Source organism: Epinephelus fuscoguttatus, linkage group LG15, assembly GCF_011397635.1.
Source record: "Epinephelus fuscoguttatus linkage group LG15, E.fuscoguttatus.final_Chr_v1".
NCBI classification, from domain to species: Eukaryota; Metazoa; Chordata; class Actinopteri; order Perciformes; family Serranidae; genus Epinephelus; species Epinephelus fuscoguttatus.
In genome coordinates, this window is record NC_064766.1 from 14509916 (window position 1) to 14532384 (window position 22469).

General features: G+C 41.3%; 1 protein-coding gene across 1 annotated transcript in view; it reads left to right on the forward strand.

The window, feature by feature from the left end:
• The window catches only part of atp1a2a (ATPase Na+/K+ transporting subunit alpha 2a), a 50668-nt gene that overhangs the window by 21537 nt on the left and 6662 nt on the right, over nucleotides 1-22469 (forward strand). Inside the window, exons 11-18 of the mRNA XM_049597687.1 lie at nucleotides 1667-1801; nucleotides 4655-4734; nucleotides 6838-6947; nucleotides 8163-8338; nucleotides 12156-12292; nucleotides 13882-14032; nucleotides 14863-15031; nucleotides 20537-20691. Coding sequence (XP_049453644.1) covers nucleotides 1667-1801; nucleotides 4655-4734; nucleotides 6838-6947; nucleotides 8163-8338; nucleotides 12156-12292; nucleotides 13882-14032; nucleotides 14863-15031; nucleotides 20537-20691 — 1113 coding nt within the window. The remainder of the gene's footprint in view (nucleotides 1-1666; nucleotides 1802-4654; nucleotides 4735-6837; nucleotides 6948-8162; nucleotides 8339-12155; nucleotides 12293-13881; nucleotides 14033-14862; nucleotides 15032-20536; nucleotides 20692-22469) is intronic.

Sequence of the window (22469 nt, forward strand, 5' to 3'; positions counted from 1 at the left end):
TCATTTGGAACACATTCGTTCAGAAGGTTTTTACTGGGAGACGAAGTATTTGCAGAAATCTTCTCCTCTCCAAAACAAATGGACCAGGTGATTAAAACTGGTTAAAAACACTGAATAAAGTAGTTTCATATTAAAAAAAAATCAGCGTTGTTCCAATGCTCCTCGTTGCGCGAGGGTTTCTAACTAAGGTGGCCAACACAAAAACATGAATGACCCTCTCTAGAGGCAGTGTTTGGTTTGTCCTTCCTAGGGTACTGTAGAAACATGGTGGTGCAACATGGTGGAGTCCATAGATAAGGACCTGCTCCCCGTGTAGTTATAAACTGCTCATTCTAAAGCCCAGTTCACACCAATCAATCTGATCAATCAGCTTGTAGTGAAGTCCGCTGGTCAAGTCAAAATGGCCGCAGATGGCGTGTTTGCCTGCTGTAGCAGGTGCTCTATTCCTGCTAAGCCCTGTGATTCTGTCCTCATGTGTGCAGGTGTCGCACAGTGGGTCACTGCTGCTCGCTGCATTTGCTTTATCCCTCCTCACAGACACATTCTCATTGACTGATTAATTGGTCATGGTTTTTTATATTATTGTGGCCTATTTATTATGAATACAGTCCATCTGGTGCTCGTTTTATGTTTTTTACTGTTTCATCACGACTGCAAATGCAACTGTAGCCAGTATCTCACTATCACTGTCCTCATTCATATTTTAAGAAGCTACAAATGATATTCAGCCACAAAATAAGCCTGAACATCTGGAAATCAGAACGGAAGAACAGACAGTTGTTGCATAGAGATGATACACCATCTCATCTGGTTGCATTGCTGTGAACCAGCAAGACTTTACAATGTTGCAGAGTGGCACATTGTAAGTAGTTGCATGTTTCAACCCATCTCGTCGCAAATCTTTGGTCTGAGCTGGGAAAACACAACAATTTTTATTTTCAGGTGATTATGCACTGAAGAAACCATACTTATTATCCCTCGAAATCCTACATACTGAACCAAGTGATCAAATTTCACCTCTGCACCCCGATAAAGCACCCAGTGTCAGTATGAGACTTCTGCACACCACTTAAAACAAAAATGGACCACACAGTTTTCTGCTTTAATTCCTTCCAACATTAATTTACTTGTTAGATACCTCCTTAGCAACCGCTTTGCTATTGATTACTGCCAATAGGCAATGGTCTAATGTGTTCTTCCAACAATATTTATTTCAACTTTTTATATCCAGGGTCTTTTACATCCATATCCGTCAACATTGCCCATAAGAAACCTTGCAAACAGTATACATGTCAAACCAATCAGCTGTGTTTTTCCCCCTAAACTTGAGCTGCCATAATCAAATTTTTATTCATCCTCCAAACTGAGAAAGAAAGCTCTTAGACTCTCAGTACTTCTACATTAAATTATTACATAACTTTAAAAACAATGTGACCAGATTACAAGCGCTGGTGATGCAGATGATACTCAGCTACCTGCATTATTAATGAGAACCTTAATGGAAGGAAAGAAAGTCCTCTCAGGTACCGCTTTAATCAGTTAAAGTTCCTTTCCACCGCAGTGTGATAAACACAGGCAGTGAGACAGACAACACTCATTTTTTAATATGCATATGTGAGTGACTGCGCTAATGTGCAGCTGTGCGTGTGTATGTGTGTTCCCCCAGAGAGAGACGGCGGGGGACGCATCAGAGTCAGCTCTGTTGAAATGCATCGAGGTGTGCTGTGGGAGTGTTCGAGAAATGAGAGTTCGAAACCCCAAAGTGGCAGAGATCCCCTTCAACTCCACCAACAAATACCAGGTACTGCATGGGGCTAGTGTTGCATCATGGCTTTGTGCTGCTGATGCAAGTGTACAACGAAATCCCAACACCCATTTACAGACCATTCATAATTCACTTCACGGTCATTTTAGATTTAGTCTTTTGCAAATAGGAATAGATTTTTTAAGTATTTAGTTTTAATCAATTCATTAATCAGTTTTGGATTGTTTTGTAATTATCATTCATATATTATTATTTTTTTTTTTTTTTTATTGATTTTGTATGTAGGGCCTAATGTATTTTCTTTTTGGATAATTCTGTTAGTGCTCTTTAAATTGGCAATATCATAACATTTTAGAAGATGCATTTCCAACACTTTTCCTCACCTTTTCTTCCTTAGATGCCTCGACTGAATCATGCATATTCATTTTTAACCTTTTTTCCATCTGAGGAAGGCAGCCTGAACATGCATGCTCTTTTGAAGCGACACCCTGCTTTACATTCATACTGCTGCACACATTTATGCTTGGAAAATGACACAACAGGCCACAAGCACATCACTCTTAGCCACAGAGAAGCTGTTGCAGTGTTGCAATATGCGTTATTTATGATAGATAGATACACGTGAATTACACACTGGCAGTTTTTTTTTTGCTTAGAAGATGCTCTGTTGCCACTTTTGATGGACAGAAATCCTTTTTGTGTGAGATGGTCTTTGGGTTTGTGTAGGGTTAGGTGTGAAAGACCTTAAAGGGACAGTTCACCCCAAAATCAAAATCAAAAATAGCCTACATATTTTGCCTCTTACCTGTAGTGCTTTTAAGCAATCTAGATTGTTTTGGTGTGAGTTGCCAAGTGTTGGAGATATTGTATGTAGAGATGTATGCACTCTCTCAAATATAATTGAAGCTAGATGGCACTCAGCTTGTGGTGCTCAAAGTGCCAAAAACATTCATTCATTCATTTTCCGTAACTGCTTATCCTGTTGGGGGTCGTGGGGGCTATCATTGGGCAAGAGGCGGGGTACACCCTGGACAGGTCTCTAGACTATTTTAGGGCTGACAAATAGAGACAAACAACCATTCACACTCACATTCACACTTACGGACAATTTATAGTCACCAATTAATCTGCATGTCTTTGGACTGTGGGAGGAAGCCGGAGTACATGGAGAAAACCCACGCTGACTCGGGGAGAACATCCGAACTCCACCCAGAAGGACTCCCCCACCCTGGGTTTGAGCCAGAAACCCTCTTGCTGTGAGGCGACAATGCAAACCACAATGCTAACCATCGCCCAATATAGGCATAGGAATTTTTTTTCCCCTTCTGAATTACACTCTGCAACTGTATCACAGCACAGTAAGGAAACATGCATCTACTGCTAGCTCACCTAGAACCACTGAGCTAGCTAACATTACTGCACTGCCGAGGAGGACACCATTAATATTTACATCTAACGCTGTCATGAGCACGAGCCTCTTGTCCATGTGTAGATGCACGACTCCTTCTGCGCGGCGATACAGTTGGTGGGTGTGGTTTGGTTAAAGGAAAAAGTTTGTACAGAAGGAAACGTGCATCTAATGCTAGCTCTCCTAACACCACTGAGCTAGCTAAGGGTAGAGTTCCGCCAAGGTGGACACCATTAATGTTTACAACTTGCAGTTCAAACACCACAAGCCGAGTGCCATCTAGTTCCATTGTATTGGAGAGAAGGCAGACATCTATGGACAATATCTCCAAGTATCAGCAACTCACACCAAAACAATCTAGACTGATAAATAGAACTACAGGTAGCAGGAGAGATAGGCATTTTTAATTTTGGGGTGAACTGTCCCTTTAAATAAAATGTCAAAGTATAGGACGCTCTCTTTGTGATAACTTCTGTCTCAGACAATATCAGAATTTGTCGCTGAAGTCTGCTACTTTTCTGATGACATTAGACAATAAACAAGCATGTGCTGCATGGTGCTTCCACCTCTCAGTTGATCAAGAAACGTGGAACGGTTTTAAATGTGTTAAAGACTACTACAACAACAACAACAAAAACAGCATTTCCTGTGTGATGCTACAGAATTGTGCTATTTTACAGTACACAATAGATCACAACCGGCGCTCCTGAAGGGTCTTAAGTTAAGCTGCATGCTTTGTTACATCCTGTAGGAGTCGACAACAACACTAGCAATGAATAAAAGTTAATATTGAACTATGTAAAAAGTCATCACAAAGAGCTTAAGCATCTTGCTCAAGGGCACCGCAACAATTAAGACAAGGGGAATGTTTCTGCTTTCCACACCCAGTCTTTCCCATCCCATCTGGAGATTTGAACCGGCATATGAATAACACAACAGTGATGTTGAAGCAAACAAAGGACTTCCTGCATGCATTTTGTGCACCTGTTCCCTGACTTAAAATAGGAACGTCTGTGTTGAGGGAAGGAGAAAAAAAAGCAATTTTGCTCTGGTTTCCTGAGATTAGATATGCTGTGACTCAGATACAAATTACCTGGGGGTGTATGTGTTTGTATGTGCATGTGTGCATGTGTGGGTGTGGGGGATGGAGTAATGCAAAATGTAACACCACAGGAATACATGTGAGGGTGTGAATGAATGCTCCTTCAGCTCAAGTCAGCATTGATAAGACTTTTATTTCAAACCACTTGGAAAGATATGACACCAACAACTAAGAAATGATTGCTGGTACGACCGTAACATTCACGGTTAGGCATTTCTGGAGAGCATGTCTTGTCCAGAGCCTTTCTCTTATTAAAACAGAAGCATCTAAGACCAGCAAGAAAAAAGCAGACATAAACTACATGTTGCATCTTGTTTCAAAATAAATCCTGTCATGTTAAGTCCTGACCAGTCTTCAAATATTCTCTCCCTTTTTCAAGCTCTCTGTTCATGAAGTGGAGGACAATCCCTCTGGTCATATTCTGGTCATGAAGGGAGCGCCGGAGAGAATCTTGGACAGGTTGGTCAATCAATAATGAATCGATTATACGTCTCTCAAGTGAGGAAGCACAAAATGTATACTTCTTTTTCATTTCCCAATTCCTTCTCTTCCAGGGATGTAGTGGGAAAAAATGACAGACTCCTTGAAGGCTGGCAATATTTTATATGTTTGATTTCTTATTGTCAACAAATCCCATGAAAAGACTAAAACTAACTTTGAATTGATCCATATAACAAGTGTTGTCTGTATTCAAAACCTGATATGACTTATTACTCTGTGCCATGTATGTCCACTGTTGACCAAAAACTACTAACACCTTTTAGAAAATATTTAAAGAAAAGTTAAGACATGCTCTTTCATCACCATAAACATGGGCACTGTAGTGTATTTGTGACGATCCCACATACACCGTTCAGCTGCTATTCACGAGAGCACCAAATCCACCCAATAAACTTACCATTTACTCCCTCTGGAGTAATGTACACAATACAACACTTTAAAAAAAAACAATTCAGCTATATATTTGTGAGCTGTTTTAGCAGGAACTAGACTTGGGACTGACACTCACAGACAGGGTAGGGAGAACAGAAAGTACTGGGAGAAGCACTGATGAAAACCACCAGAGGGTGTACTGGAATGGAGGGTGGAGTTTGGGTGCTGAAAATACTATTGTATTACTGTGGGACACTATCTATCACACTTTATTTTGGTCATATTGTCACATTAAAGGCACTCCCTGAGAGGAACTGCCCACTGAGGAGCTCCCCCAAGAACTACATATCTTCAAGGGCTTTTATTTTTTGTTTGCATTGCCACCGCTGACTGGCCGTTGGTATGGCATCAGCACTTCTACACAAGCTGTCCCAGTCGCATACATACTCAGTGAAGCTTCACTGTTGGCCTGTTTGTATGTATTGTCTTCTGTTTTTTTGTTACAAGCTGTCGTTAGTGTTTGGGCTATCTGTTGTTTACATACCTAATGGGTTTTTAAAAATGGCGTTTGTCGGTGCTGCATTAACTCATGTGTTTGACCAATAACTGTACACTTATGTTGTCAAGGTTCGTCTTGTGCTGGGAGAAAATCTATTCTACAATAGGAGCTAAAAAAAAGTCAGTCAAAATAGCATTCTTAAGCAGCATCTCTACCAGAAACTTTCAATATAATACCCTTAAGCCCTGATTCCACTGAGCAATTCGGTACGGTTCAGTTGAGTTTGGTACGCTTTTTTTCCTGTTTCCACTGTGAAAATTTGTGCATGGTACCAGTGGAACCGCTCCATACCATACCCATTTATGGTACCCCTTCTGTTGGGGTACCTAGCACACAGATCTGGTACTAAAAGGTGGAGCTGTGAACACCTCAGTCTGTTGATTGGTCAAGTGCTGAGTTGTGGCTGGTTTTGAAGCTCATGTACCCACTGTTCATACCATGGAGAGTTTTATTAGTAGACTGTAACTATAAAATGAAATGGGGCTTTAGAACCAGTAGGCCTATATAACCAGTATTAACATGTACCCAAACCATCGATCTGTTTAGCATTTCCACCACAGACCATACTCAGTGCAGACGGTTGATACCATATAGTAATAGCTGCATCACAGCTCCATCCAGCTCTCACTGTGTTTCCTCTCTACGGGTAATGTAGAGGAATGTCTGCACCTTTCTGATCATCCATGGAACGAGGTTGCACGCCAACATTTGCAGAACAAAACAGAACAGGTGTAGAGCAAGAGTAACAATTCTCCTTTGACCAAACAATGGGCTGCAGTGCTCTAGCTCCACCTTTATTGTCAGATCAGTGTGATACGTACCTCAACAGAGGGGTGACAGAAAAGGGGGGCTCTTAGAACTATGAAAAGGTGAAAAGGTTCCTCTGGTCTGAAAAAACATGCTGTATGTATTATGTCACACTCAGGTTGAGGTTCAGTTTCCTCATTTGTTAGACCGAAAAACTCCTCTTCATCAGCCATTACCACTGATAGATTTTTCAGTTTAGTTTGCGACTGTTATTTTACATCAGTTTGTTAGCATGATTGCTGTACAGATAAAGGTTTCATTATTATCAGTAGAAGCAGTCAAAATATTATTAATAACTGTTATTATTAATAACTGTTTCACAGGTGCAGCACCATTATGATCCATGGCCAGGAGCAGCCACTTGATGAAAACTGGAGGGAGGCTTTCCAGAGTGCCTACATGGAGCTGGGAGGACTGGGAGAGAGAGTGCTTGGTATGTTTCACCTCACCTGCTATTATCAGCCTGGGAATAGGTAGCTGAGAGAAGCAGCTGGACACAGCACTCACCTTTTATAATCTCCTTGGTAAAGAGGGTAGTTCAGCCACATGGCCCCATAAAAAGTGTAGACTGCTTTTATTGCAACAGTGTATTCAAAGAAGAAGCTTTGGGCACTGCAGTCTTCACCAGAATTTCAACAGACAGACATGGAATTAAAGCTAAAATTACCATTGTTACATGCAATGTCGTCCAATGTAATGTTGGACGAATTATGAGTATGTAATAGACTGGTTATTCAATACAGGTCAAACTCTGCACTAAACTCTGATATAATTGGTGCATGACATAATGTTTTTCCTTGTAAAATGACACATTTTGGGTAAAAAAAATATCATTACCTGAAGTTCGGCTTTCAATATCTCTAAAGTGTTCAGCATCCAGACTCTGTAAATGTCATCATCTTGACAACCAAGGAAAAAAAGTTTCCTGGTGTCTTTTTGAAAGTGCCATAGGTAATAATTATGTGCTATCATCATTTTGTTAGAGTAGGTGTCACTTTTTTCAAACAGCGAAATGTGGAATAGTACCATTTTTGGAGTGAAACTCCTGAAATCATGTAAATTATTAAATCTAAGTTATGCCTTGGGTGATGATGATGATGGGTCGGGTGTGTTTCATGACAAAGAAAGCTTTCTCTGCTTTAAGACTGAGCATTTTATTGTGCTTTGCTCTATAGGGATTCAGGAGATGCATATTTCAAGGGCTGTGGGTCATGAATTAATAAAAGTGGCTGATTCAATTTGTATTTCAGACCTGCAACCTCCAAATCTACATCTAAAATTAAAAATGATTTGTATGCATACTGTAGGTAGGTAAAGGATCACTGCAGCGAGGACAATGTGTTTTCCGAAGGCGTCTTTGAGAGCCTCCAGACCTCTTTCAGATTTCCATATCTTTGAAGTGTTTTACTGTAAATAGAGACAGAAAAACACACGAGAGCATCCTTATTGTTTATTGGATATTTTGGACATAAAACATCCTTAGGGTCATGAAAAATTTGTCTACCTTTTAAAGTGCTGCATAAATTGTCAGTTGATGTCAAAGCAACAAAACAACAGCTTTGTTTTTTCTTTTTTTTTAGGCTGAAATACACTTTGAGGTGTCAGTCAGTTATGAATGATCACCTCACTGATCTCCCTTCTCTCGCAGGCTTCTGCCACTTGAATCTGTCTTCATCCCAGTTCCCTCGAGGATTCACCTTCGACTGCGACGACACGAACTTCCCCACCGAGCAGCTCTGCTTCCTGGGTCTCATCTCCATGATTGATCCACCGCGTGCCGCTGTGCCTGACGCAGTGGGTAAATGCCGCTCCGCTGGTATCAAGGTAATTGGTTCCACAGATTCAACCTTCATTGTAGTTCCTGAAAAGCCCTTTCCTGGGGCTTCATTTATTGGTCTCTTTAGAGAACGGATTTGCACATCAGATGTCATTTCAATCACAAAGTGCAGTCCAAATGACAACCGATCACTCCGAGATAAAAGTCGATAGATAAATGAAGTTCTGGTGGTTAGAGGAAGCTGCTGAAAATATATTCGGTATAAACTCTAAAACTCTGAAAAGGAGGCCAGCAAAAGTAACATCACCATAGTGCACAGATTCCATGTTTGTTCAGATGTTGTGTACTCATCTCTCCCAGGTATGACTGTTTTTGCAGAGAAAGGAGTGAAATTACAAAATCTTAAGAACAGCAAACAAATGTGTTTTTTTGCTGTGAAAATAAAAAGCGTCAACAGAAAGAAATGCTTCTTTTTTTAAAAAAAACAAACAAACAAAACAAAACTGCAGATTAGGTACATTTACAACAAATTTTCTTATATGTTAAACAACTGCAGATACGCACAGAGAAGATGTTTTGTAAGAGCAGCAATAAGCTGGGCCCCAGAAAGGTTAAACAACTTCAACAGAGATAAAAATGGATAATGAGTTGAATGAGTTGTTCTAATTTCAGGGGGGAGTACTACACATCCGTTAAAAGGATTTTGCCCATTTAATTTCAGTTACAAAAGTTATGATGCATCCTTTGATAATGAAGTTTTGAAAGACACACTGTAATTGGCTTAAAGAACAAACTAGAGGCAGGAAGTATGTAAAGATGTCACTATTGCTTAAAGGAGGGAAACGTTTGATGAGTTTAAGCTTTGATAAAATGATAAGATCACAAAGTTTTCAGCAGTCTTTAAATGCAATATATCAGCTTTGTTTTGACTGAGACATTATGGTATTATGCCATGTCTTTTTTGACCTGATAAAAAATAAAAAAAAATGTGGGTAGACATTATAAATGGGCAACACTCTCATTTATACAAATACTTAAACACCTTAACTCCAGACTAAACTGAGATTTAAAGTGGTCCGTGTGATTGTTCAAATGTTATTCTATGCAGATGATAAATTTACTATCTGTGATGAGGTGTGTCATTATGTGTGTAATATAAGTGCTACATAGTGTCATTAAGTGTTCATTAAGGGCTATAGGTGTGTGTGTGGCTAATTTTTGTCAATTTCGTATATACACACATACACACCCGCACAAATCCGGTGTATTTCCTCATAGCTGAGCTCAGGACGAAACTAAAGCACGTGGCTCTGTTGCTTTAATTACTTTTTATTGGATTAGCAGTATTAACTTTCACTGAAATGCCATCCACTGCCCACTGCATCAGTCCAGAGGCTTTAGTGCAATACGACTATAATGTGCTCTGTCTTTATTGCAGCTTCATTCAGCCTGTGTGTGTCCTGCTGTAGATTATGAGGGTGTTGGAGACTTCACAAATGTACATAATATGATTAATAATTAATTACATAAAGAAGCAGTGTGTAGGATTCAGTGGCGTTGAGGACTGCAGATTGCAACCAGCTGAAATTTGGTTAGAATTCCTTCAATGTTCATTGTTCAGGAGGTTTTTATCAGGAGCCAAATCAGCTGCAGAGGTCTCTTTCTCTCCAATGCAAACGAAACAGGTGATGTAAAACGGTAAAAACACTGAATAAAGCATTTTCTTGTTACAAATCTTGGCGGCACGGTGGTGCAGTGGTTAGCATTGTCGCTTCACAGCAAGAGGGTTCCTGGTTCGAACCCAGGGTGGCAGATTCGAATTCAGGGTGGGGGAGCCCTTCTGTCCCTTCTGTTCCCTTCTTCTCCCTGTGTCAGCGTGGGTTTTCAACGCTCCAACGCTGTTTGGCCTGTCACAGATGGGTCGCTAGCCGAGCACCTGCTAATGTGTGCTTACCTTTCTTCTCTAATCATTTAAAATGTAGACATTTAGGAGGTTTTTACTGGTAGCGTTTATCCAACGCCTTTGGGCTCATCACAGAGGAGCTGCTTACTATGGTGGCCGATGTGAGTGGCCAATGGTCCTATCTAGAGCCAGTGTTTGGTTTGTCTGTTCTGGGCTAAAAAACATGGTGGTGCAACAGGCAATCCCAGCAGACTAGGACATGCTCCCTATGTAGATATAAACGGCTCATTCTAAAGTAACAAAAATTCTTATTTTCAGGCGATTGTACACTACAGAAACTTATTATATTATTTTTAATTTCTGCCAATATGTCCTTTTAATAAGAGGTTCAGATGCAATATAATGAATATTAAAAATAAGTTATTCCTTTTGGTTTATAAGAATACAGTTATGACATAAACTAAACTTTAGAACAAAAAGATCATGATTACACTTTTAGTAAGATTAATTACTTTAATTTTGGCCACTAAAAGAAAAAGTTAGAGTCATAAGAGTCCCAGAAATGTACATATTTTGTCTGATTTAAGAAACTGATAATGAAACACATTATACAGTGTGTTCTACTGTAACTTATATGATAAAAGGAGAAGAGAGGCTTTTAGTCAAGTCTGCTTCTGTCTGTCTCTTCGATTTGAAAAACATTTAGATGATATGTGTTGGAAAAGCACTTAACACTGAAACTAGTGTTACATTGTGGAAGGTAAATTGAAATATGCCTCAGTGTCATATTGGACAGTGTTCTTTCTTTTTCCCCCACATCAGTAACATTACCCGTACTGCCTTCATGCACTTACGTAACATCTCCAGACTCTGTCCATCTCTCACCCAACACAACACCCAGGTCCTGGTCCACACACTTGTCACTTCACGTATCGATTACTGCAACTCAATCCTCACTGGTCTCCCCAACAAACTTCTCCATCGTCTCCAAATCATCCAGAACTCTGCCGCCAGAATCATCACCCATACCAAATCCACCGACCACATCACCCCCATCCTCATTCAGCTCCACTGGCCACCTGTCCATCAGCGAATCCAATATAAAGACCTTCTACTCACATTCAAAGCTCTCCATAACCTGGCCCCCCAATACCTGTCAGACTTTCTCCACCCTTACACCCCCACCTGTGCTCTACGCTCCTCCTCAGCTGCTCTTCTGTCTGTCCCTAATTTCAAACTGACCACTATGGGTGGCAGAGCCTTCAGCTGCTCTGCACCCAGACTCTGGAACTCTCTGCCCCCCTGTATCCGTCAGATTGACTCCATTGGACAATTTAAATCACAGCTTAAAACCCATCTGTTCAGACTTGCCTATCCAGTTTAATTATCTGTCATGTATTTTATCTATTTTTAATGTTGTATTATTGGTATTTTTGTATGTTTTTATTGTAAGGTGTCCTTGGGTGCTCAGAAAGGCGCCGACAAATAAAATTTATTATTATTATTATTATTATTATTATTAAATATGCCACCTGAAGCCTTTATATAACATTGTTAACATTGTTGGAGATGTACTGGAGGTCAATGAATGGCAAGTATTTTAGGAAGTGCTTCTCACCAGCCTATGCAGAGCGCAGTCATCATAGACATATCCCACTCTTGTTTTTGGTCACAGACCCTTATTTTCAGGTTGTTTTTTTCACAGTCCCACCACTCTGCCTATGGGAACAAACTAAACAAGATTTTTGTTGGTGTATATTGCCAGATTTGAACCCTTAACCCCTAATAGCTCCATTCTTTCTCAGTGTAACTACACAACACATTTAGATGACTTATAGACCCTAAGGGCCCATTCTGCACTGTAGCTCGGGTATACTATGACACATGACATACAGGTGAGATACAGAGGGATTTAATGTGATAATGCTCTGTGATTTATGGGGCCTTCTGTTTGTGGTCAGGTGATCATGGTGACGGGGGACCACCCAATCACGGCCAAGGCCATCGCTAAAGGTGTGGGCATCATCTCTGAGGGAAATGAGACAGTTGAGGACATCGCTGAGCGACTGAATATCCCTCTGAGCCAAGTTAACCCCAGGTGTGTGTGTGTGTGTGTGTGTGTGTGTGTGTGTGTGTGTGTGTGTGTGCGTGCGTGCGTGCGCACATGCCAGAGGAGGTTTAGGCTGTGTCCTCGAGCATCTTAAGAATAACTTTTTGTGTAATTGTGCCTGTGTTTGAGTATGTGCGTAGTGATGTGTCTGTAGGATGTGTGTACATATACCACTCTCGTGTGTGTGGTGTGTGTGAAGCCATTAGATGGTTATCAGCTTTCTCATTAAAAGTGGAAACAAGGGAAAGCAGCTACCTTGGCTCTGTCTAAAGGTGACAAAATCTGCCTGCCAGCACTTCATTTGTTTAAAGGGATAGTGCACCCAAAAATGAAAATTCAGCCATTATCTACTCACCCATATGCCGAGGGAGGCTCAGGTGAAGTTTTAGAGTCCTCACATCCCTTGCAGAGATCCAAGGGGAGAGGGGGTAGCGACACAACTTCACCTAATGGAAGCTTACAGCGCCCCAGATTCAAAGGCCAAAAAACACATAATTGAAACCACAAAATATCTCCATATTGCTCGTCTGTAGTGATCCATGTGTCCTGCAGTTTTCCAAACAACTTTTTATGTCGGGGCTTCAGGACACTTGGATCACTACGGACGAGCAGTATGGAGATATTTTGTGGTTTCAATTATGTGTTTTTTGGACGTTTGAATTTGGGGCGCCGTAAACTTCCATTAGGTGGAGTTGTGTCGCTACCCCCTCTCCCCTTGGATCTCCACAAGGGATGTGAGGACTCTAAAACTTCACCTGAGCCTCCATCGGCATGAGGGTGAGTAGATAATGGCAGAATTTTCATTTTTGGGTGCACTATCCCTTTAAGGAAAAACTTCTTTATAGGGGAAAAAGAGGAGGTCTCAGGAAGATCAACTTCCATGCAAGTCACCATATGTACAGGGAAGACAGAAGTAACAATAGTAAAGTTACAATATGGAAAGTCAAAATGACAAAATGTAGTTAGATGGTAACTACTGATTGAGCTCTGCCAAGAAATAGCAGAGTTGTGAACTCAAGTCAGGCTTGAGTCACAAATATGAAGACTTTAGACTCAACAGCTGTTTAGGACTAGAAACCCAAAGTGTAGCACTTTGGACTTGACTTGGGACTTGCCTGTCTTGACTTGGGACTTGGGTGCAAAGACTGGAGACTTGCAATGACTTGGTCCCACCTCTGAGAATTAGTCTGGCACATAGCAGGACAAAGCCAGGCCTGCTGTTTCGCCCATTTCTAATCTTAATGCTAGGCTAAACTAACCAGCTGGGACAGATATGAGAGAGGTACTGATCTACTCATCCAGCTCTGCAAAAAAATAAATAGGCGAATTTTCTAAAATGTCAAACTGTAACTTTAAGATAGAGAGCATGAAAAAGGCTACGTTTCCTCTGTGTGTGTGTGTGTGTGTGTGAGAGAGAGAGAGAGAGAGAGAGAGAGAGAAAGAAACAGAAAGACAAACTTGAGGAAAAAAGCAAGAAAATGTCAGAGCTCCCCCTTGCATAATTGTCCCCGGTATGTCTGACTTCTTACTGTGTTTCTGCGTGCACATATGTGTGTGTGTTTGTGTGTGTTTCCAAGGGATGCCAAGGCTTGTGTCGTGCACGGCTCGGACCTAAAGGACATGAGCCCCGAGTACCTGGACGACATGCTGAGGAACCACACTGAGATAGTGTTCGCTCGCACCTCTCCACAGCAAAAGCTCATCATAGTGGAGGGCTGCCAGAGACAGGTCAATGGACTGGAGCGTGTGTGTGTGTCGGTGTGTGAGAGAGTGTGTGTTTGGGCCTTTATGAGAGCATACAGCTGAATAGCGATGTGTGTGTTCATAAGGTTGAATGTAAGCGTGTGTGTGTGTGTTTGTGATAAAGTGTGGATGAATGCTTGAATGTGTCTGCTTATTTCTAAGTGTGGAGGTATGGTTGAATACAAGTGTGTGTGTACGTGACTGCATGTGTGTGTCCCTGCCATTTAAGGCTGAATACAGTTTAAAGTGTTTGTAATTCTGTGTGTGTGTGTGTGTGTGTGTGTGTGTGTGTGTGTGTGTGTGTGTGTGTGTTTGAGAGTTTGAGAGTGTGTTTAAGCCATTTGTAAGTGCAGGTGGTTGAATGGATGAATACAGGTTCTTGTGCATGTGTGTTTGCGCAAGTGTGCATGCTATGGAGTATATCCTTGGATGCAAGTGTGTACCTGTAAAGTGTATGATTAACTGCACATCCAGCTCCTATATTAAACCCTATATATAAATATGTTCCTTATGTATGTGCTCAGCTTTTATGTTTGAATTGTCAAAAATAGATGTGTGTAAGCACTTGCACACATCCCCATATATTGAGGTCATGCTACAATTCACCCTGACTTACTCACTCTCACTCCGTGTGACTGAATGATTGCAACTCAATTCCATTTTTCATTTAATCTCCCCAGAGCTGCTTTGAAAAGACATTATTAAGACAGAAGGGGAGGGGGAAAGAGAGGGAAACTGAGAGAGAAAAGCTTAAATCACGGCACTTATCTTTCTCTTCTTGACACTTTTTGTTCGCCCGGTTCTTGCGGGTGCAGGGGGCGATTGTAGCAGTGACGGGCGACGGCGTCAACGACTCCCCGGCCTTGAAGAAAGCTGACATAGGCGTTGCCATGGGGATCGCTGGCTCTGATGTGTCCAAGCAGGCGGCTGACATGATCCTGCTGGACGACAACTTTGCCTCCATCGTCACCGGAGTGGAGGAGGGTGAGTGTGGGGGAACAAAAGGGGGGGAGAAAGACAGACAGGGCGAAAGAATGGAGGAAGAAATAAAAAAAAAAACTCTGCCAGCAAGCTCCTTTATCATATCGCAATAGAGACGGGAGATTATTCTTGAATAAATAACTGAAAATTGAAAATGTGACGAGGAATATTGTGGTTGATATCACACAGAGCTGCAGACTTTGGACTCGGGTAACACTTCATTTGAAAGGGTGTGCATGAGATTGACATGACACCTGTTGTGAACATGATGTTTATGACTGTTGTCATTAAGTGTCATTGGGTCATGTAATTTGTAGTGGACATTGTTTGGGATGTATTTATTAAGGCAACATAACCTGTCATAAACGTGCCATAGCAAGCCTAATTATCAGACTTAAAGATCTATTTAGTTTACAGTACAGGCCAAAAGTTTGGACACACCTTCTCATTCAATGCGTTTTCTTTATTTTCATGACTATTTACATTGTAGATTCTCACTGAAGGCATCAAAACTATGAATGAACACATGAGGGGTTATGTACTTAACAAAAAAAGGTGAAATAACTGAAAACATGTTTTATATTCTAGTTTCTTCAAAATAGCCACCCTTTGCTCTGATTACTGCTTTGCACACTCTTGGCATTCTCTCCATGAGCTTCAAGAGGTAGTCACCTGAAATGGTTTTCCAACAGTCTTGAAGGAGTTCCCAGAGGTGTTTAGCACTTGTTGGCCCCTTTGCCTACACTCTGCGGTCCAGCTCACCCCAAACCATCTCGATTGGGTTCAGGTCCAGTGACTGTGGAGGCCAGGTCATCTGCCGCAGCACTCCATCACTCTCCTTCTTGGTCAAATAGCCCTTACACAGCCTGGAGGTGTGTTTGGGGTCATTGTCCTGTTGAAAAATAAATGATCGTCCAACTAAACGCCAGCGGATGGGATGGCATGTCGCTGCAGGATGCTGTGGTAGCCATGCTGGTTCAGTGTGCCTTCAATTTTGAATAAATCCCCAACAGTGTCACCAGCAAAACACCCCCACACCATCACACCTCCTCCTCCATGCTTCACAGTGGGAACCAGGCATGTGGAATCCATCCGTTCACCTTTTCTGCGTCTCACAAAGACACGGCGGTTGGAACCAAAGATCTCAAATTTGGACTCATCAGACCAAAGCACAGATTTCCACTGGTCTAATGTCCATTCCTTGTGTTTCTTGGCCCAAACAAATCTCTTCTGCTTCTTGCCTCTCCTTAGCAGTGGTTTCCTAGCAGCTATTTGACCATGAAGGCCTGATTCGCGCAGTCTCCTCTTAACAGTTGTTCTAGAGATGGGTCTGCTGCTAGAACTCTGTGTGGCATTCATCTGGTCTCTGATCTGAGCTGCTGTTAACCTGCGATTTCTGAGGCTGGTGACTCGGATGAACTTATCCTCAGAAGCAGAGGTGACTCTTGGTCTTCCTTTCCTGGGTCGGTCCTCATGTGTGCCAGTTTCGTTGTAGCGCTTGATGGTTTTTGCGACTCCACTTGGGGACACATTTAAAGTTTTTGCAATTTTCCTTGACTGACTGACCTTCATTTCTTAAAGTAATGATGGCCACTCGTTTTTCTTTAGTTAGCTGATTGGTTCTTGCCATAATATGAATTTTAACAGTTGTCCAATAGGGCTGTCGGCTGTGTATTAACCTGACTTCTGCACAACACAACTGATGGCCCCAACCCCATTGATAAAGCAAGAAATTCCACTAATTAACCCTGATAAGGCACACCTGTGAAGTGGAAACCATTTCAGGTGACTACCTCTTGAAGCTCATGGAGAGAATGCCAAGAGTGTGCAAAGCAGTAATCAGAGCAAAGGGTGGCTATTTTGAAGAAACTAGAATATAAAACATGTTTTCAGTTATTTCACCTTTTTTTGTTAAGTACATAACTCCACATGTGTTCATTCATAGTTTTGATGCCTTCAGTGAGAATCTACAATGTAAATAGTCATGAAAATAAAGAAAATGCATTGAATGAGAAGGTGTGTCCAAACTTTTGGCCTGTACTGTATGTGTTAATGTATGTCATACAATGGTTCGTATGATATCCTACAAAAATGCATGTACACTGGTTTGTATGATATCAAACAAAACTCAAAACATTTGCCTAGTTTCACACAGTCCTGAATACTGGTCTCTCCAAGGACAAAGTTATATTTATTTTACCCATCCACTGCCCCACCCTGCCTTGTTACACAGACTTTGGCTCTTAAAACCACCTCCGTCTACTCCTGCCAGCGCATTGGTTACGTGATCGCAGTCCTCCCAATGACATGGATTATATGCAAATTACTGGCTCATGATTATGTGGGTTATATACAAATTCTGGTCCATTACTTTACATAGATATATGTACAAACAGTGCATGAGAACAGCCTGGTGTTAACCATCCATTAAACTGTCATGTATGGTTGGTTTTGACATTGGTTGTCATGAAACCATTGTAATTGTGCTGTTACTTTTTTCCTTGACCTCAACTACAGTGGAACAAATTGGACCAGTCATTAAAATGTCATTAAGTGTTATTACGCTGTCAATTGCTTTTATTTTTGGTGTCATAGCCTTAGTGTATGCATATCCCTTCAAATAAAGACTTATCAAGACTTATGACTTGGACTAGAGTCAGAGTCAAAGACTTGAATTGACTTGAGACTTAATAGGAAAAACATCCATCTGGCGCACATACTATCTGGGTGCAAAACAGCTCTAACCCAAGGACGCTATAGGTGACGCCACCATAAAATCACCGACACACTAGAGTGGGAGAGACGGAAGAAGAGGCCAGTCTGCACAACCTCAAAGAGGACAATCTCCTTCATCAAGGAGGGAGTCAAGCCCTTCTCAACCAAGAGAGCAAAATCCAATCTGCTGCAAGCCACCAATTACCTGGGAGATGGTGGTTGACGTGGGAAGAAGGCTGCAGTTCCCAGAGGTGGCACATACAACCCTCCGGCCAGACATCATGCTGTGGTCACCCAGAGACCTGAAGATAATTCTGGTCGAGCTAACAGTGCTATGGGAGGAAGGCTGTGAAGTGGCCCACCAGAGGAAGGCCTTGCAGTACCAGTCCTTAGTCCAGGATTGTATGGACAAGGGTTGGCAGGTGTGGCTCTTCCCGGTGGAGATCGGATGCAGAGGTTTCCCAGCCAAGTCAGCATGGCGATTATTGTCAGCTCTGGGCCTTGATGACAGGAGCAAAAAACAAGCTGCTCGCAAGATGGGGGAGGAGGCTAAATGAGCCTCGTGTTGGATTTGGAGTAAGAGAGAGGAGGAAAGCTGGAGGTCAGGAGCAGATAGGCAGTGATTTGGCCAATCACTGCCGGCCCTCCAACTAGACTGTGTTGTGGCTGAGGGCCGAAACACACAGTGACAGTTGGGAACCACCTGATGATATTTGCTCCTGGCCAAAAGCTACAGTTACCTTGATAGGTAATAAAACAATGCACCAACAAATGTATGTCACAAGTCAAGTCTCAAGTTTTGAAATGATAAAATCTGGAACAACAAAAAAAGAGACATGACAGCACCGACCGAGCCTTACATATTTTACCTTTATATTGAAGGAACTTGATCTCAGCCATGTAAAGAACGATATTAACTAGGGCTGTCGATTGATTAAGAAAATGAACTACTTAATCACACAATTTGCTTTTTTGGATATTTATCTAAATGTACAGTCACATTATCAATGTGGAATAAACACAAAAGAGGGATATTAAATTCAGATCCTGTTGTTTAACAGCATCGTTTAAACTTTGAACACAGATTCTCTCCTGTGAACTACAGATTTCAAAAAAAACCCCATCAAGGCCATCAAAATCGACCCTCACTTAGATTCCATTCTTTATGAGTGAAGTACACTGTGATGCGCAAGTAGTTGTCATTACTCGCAGAAGTCCAATGATCCCGTGTGAGAGCGTTGCCCTTTGTTTGATCAAGCACATTCACCCTCCTTGTCCTCTCGCCTTCATACAAAGTGCGTATTCTTGACATAATGGTTCCTCTCGAGGGTAGATCATAAGAGATGTCCCCCAGTGCAATTTGAATAATTTCTCCCAGTCAGTCGTCTTCTTCTGTGTTAATTTGGCAGCAGTTTTTAGCTTTCCATTTAGCCAATGCATTAGTCATTTTTTCACTTGCAGTTTTTGATATTCGCCCATGGTTACCACATTGCTGTAGATCGGTGCAGCCATGTAGTTTCGGGAGGCCGTTTTGCTTTGAGGTGATATGTCAAAGACAATTTTCCTCTGTGGTAATATAAACTGTGCAGATTTTCTTTTTCCCAAAGATCTGTCAAACAATTTTTCATAGAAAAACTTTCAGCCTGAAACTCCATAATTATTTTTATCCATCTTTAGACAGGATGGTTCAGTATGGCGACACACGTCACAGCCACCACAGGAAGTGAACAAAACACATCTTAAGTTTTTTAAACATGCCAAACATTTCAAATTAAACACAAACTTTAACACGTTATTTGGACAGCACTATCATTAAAATCTTTGAGAGGTAACTATTCAAATGTATCAGTATCATGGTCTGCACTCAGAAACATGAAAGACTTAAATCTTAACCTGCAGTTTGCTTATTAAGACTTGCAAAGTGACACTGCTCTGCCTTCAAGCACCTGACTGAAGAGTTACTCTGACAGATTTGAGATTTGACTTGAGGCTTGCCACAAGAGACTGGTATTTAATTAAAGCAAGGGGTTGCTAATATGGTCTGTGAAAACCATTTTGATGTGGATATGCTGATAAAGCAGTCAAAGTAATTTTTTTATTCCAGTAACTTCAGAAAATTCACTCTAACACAATGAAGTATAAAAAAGGACAATAATGAAATTACACTGTGACAGTGTGTAAACATAGACTGTAAAAATAATAGACGTAGCTACCGTGAGGTCACCCATTTGTTTGTGAACTCCCATTTTGAAGCCACAAGTTTGGCATTTCGGCTATCTTGGTTTTTTTTTTTTTTGGAGCCAGTGGTGACCTTATCTGGGCGAGAGGCTGGAGCTTTGGAGAAGTGAGGGATGGATCTGACTGAGAAGCCAAGGACACTCAAAGCAGCCTGCCCATAATTATGCCTAACTTTAAGTCTTAGTAAAATGTAAATGAGTAAGTTATAAAATAATCCACCCCTCCTACAGTTGTCATGAATGTTATAGAGACCAAAACCGTTTTTGTACCAGGCTGTAAACATGTTTATTTCTGCTGTAAAGTTGGGCATGTTAACATGGGGGTCTATGGGGACTGACTGGCTTTTGGAACCAGTCTCAAGTGGCCGTTCAAAGAACTGCAGTTTTTGGCACTTCTGTGTTGGCTTCATTTTCATCCCTGGAGGTTGCTGCCTGTGTGTAACTCGTGTACCATCCCAAATCTACACATACCCTAATGTTAATAATATATTTGCATTCACATATCTTGCACTTCTACAATAAAACATTTTCTGTCTTGTGTCTCTGATCACTGCAGGTCGTCTTATCTTTGACAACTTGAAGAAATCCATTGCATACACGCTGACCAGCAACATCCCAGAGATCTCGCCCTTCCTGCTCTTCATCTGTGCCAGTGTTCCTCTTCCTCTGGGAACTGTCACCATCCTCTGCATCGACCTGGGCACTGACATGGTGAGCAGTAGGGAAAACTCGGTCCCTCAGTCTTTTTGTAGATATTCGAGTGATAATTTTCCTTCATTGTCTGAATCAATACTCTTGACTAGGCTTCTGAAAACGTCCACTTACAGGGTACTTTGCTGATTTTCAACCAGCTTTGTATCATAACAATATGGACGGTGTGTGTAAATGAACTGGGGTAAAGATGCCCCTGCTCTTTCTCAGCTCAAATCCGTTTCGGGTCATCCTGCTCAAATTTTCGCTGGCTCTAGGACTGATTAACTATAATTCAACATTATTTGTTACCAGCTGTAAAAAGCTTGCGTTACATCACTCACTAGCTGGAGCATTTATCAGTCCAGTGTGGCACTGTGCATTTTGGTAGTTGCAGTTTTTCCACCTCTTGAGCAAAAGCAAAAGCCCCTGTCCTTTTTTTCTGTTTTCTCTGATCATGTAGCACTATTTTCAAAAGTAACTGTCTTTCTCCTGCACAGACAGCCCAGGTTTATGTAAAGACCAGCTCTCCAGCAGTGAAATACTTCTTTAATAGATGGATAGACTGCTGCCAAGCCTGTGTTTTAACTGTGTGATGTACTGATTGTTGAACAAATCTCTCTGTTTCATGGCCCTTTAGATGCTGGTTTCTATTGTTTGTATTTGAAAATTATAGCTTCCTCCACACATTCAGTTTACAGGAGGTCATGACAACAAAATACATGGTTGTACATTCATCTTTATTTATTGGGTTATATTCCAAAGCACTCTCAGTGCTCAAAGCCAATTTCTGGCTAATTCTAGTGATTCCTCTCAATGAGGGGATGCTAATTATTAGCATGTTGCATTGCTAAAGGCAAGGTAAAGGTGACATTAAGGAAACTAGTGTTAATACTGGTGTCAAATATGAGTGCCTGGAGGTAAAAAGAACAAAATGTTTGGTTTAATTTGTTCTTTCTGTTGGTGGGAGAAATTCGCTTTTGGCTCACCGCCGACGTCCATTTGTTCGAGCGGAACAAAGACCGGGTGACGCTCACATACAGATTTACATTTCACAGCTCTGCCATTTCCAGATGCCAGTCTCTCCATTGTATTTCCAGCAGCAACAAAAAGAGTTGCTGGCACGCTGCTTGCCTGAGGGGCGTAATCCATCATTGCGAAAGAAAGGAAGCACAGGATGAATATATTCAAAAGGACTTGTTCACTTGTGTTCATTACTGTAACTTTAATTTTTCCTGCTCTCAGCCACCAGACAGTAGCATGCGGCTGAAACTGGTTTTTATACATCCCAATAAAACCCTACAAGTAATGAGGTGCATGTACTATATGGCCTCATATCTGACTGTCAGGAAACATTTTAAGTCCCCACAGGTTAAAGATAAAGAGGATCTGTTCGCTAACATTGTTAATAAAGCAGCTTCACTTATTTTACTCAGGTGACATCAAACATGAACCTCCTTGGTTTTGTAGCAGCAGGACAGATTTGTTCATGCTCACACATGTTTACTGAACTGTCTAAGATCACAGGGACAGTGCATTCTTTATTGGCTGGATTTCTCTTCAAAGATGTGATGATTGAAGTTTAAAAGAACCTTATTTGTGCAACTGTTTTGCATATAAAAACCCTTCCCTTCAAAGTAACATGTCTGCATGTATTTAATAACCGCTGGTGGAGTGAACAGCTGGATGTCTGTTTTGAAGAGTAGGACCCTAAAAATGAAAAATATTTAAATATTCATAAAGTACCTGAAAAGTGTTTATAGTACAGTACACAAGTAAAATTACAAATTTCCCATGTC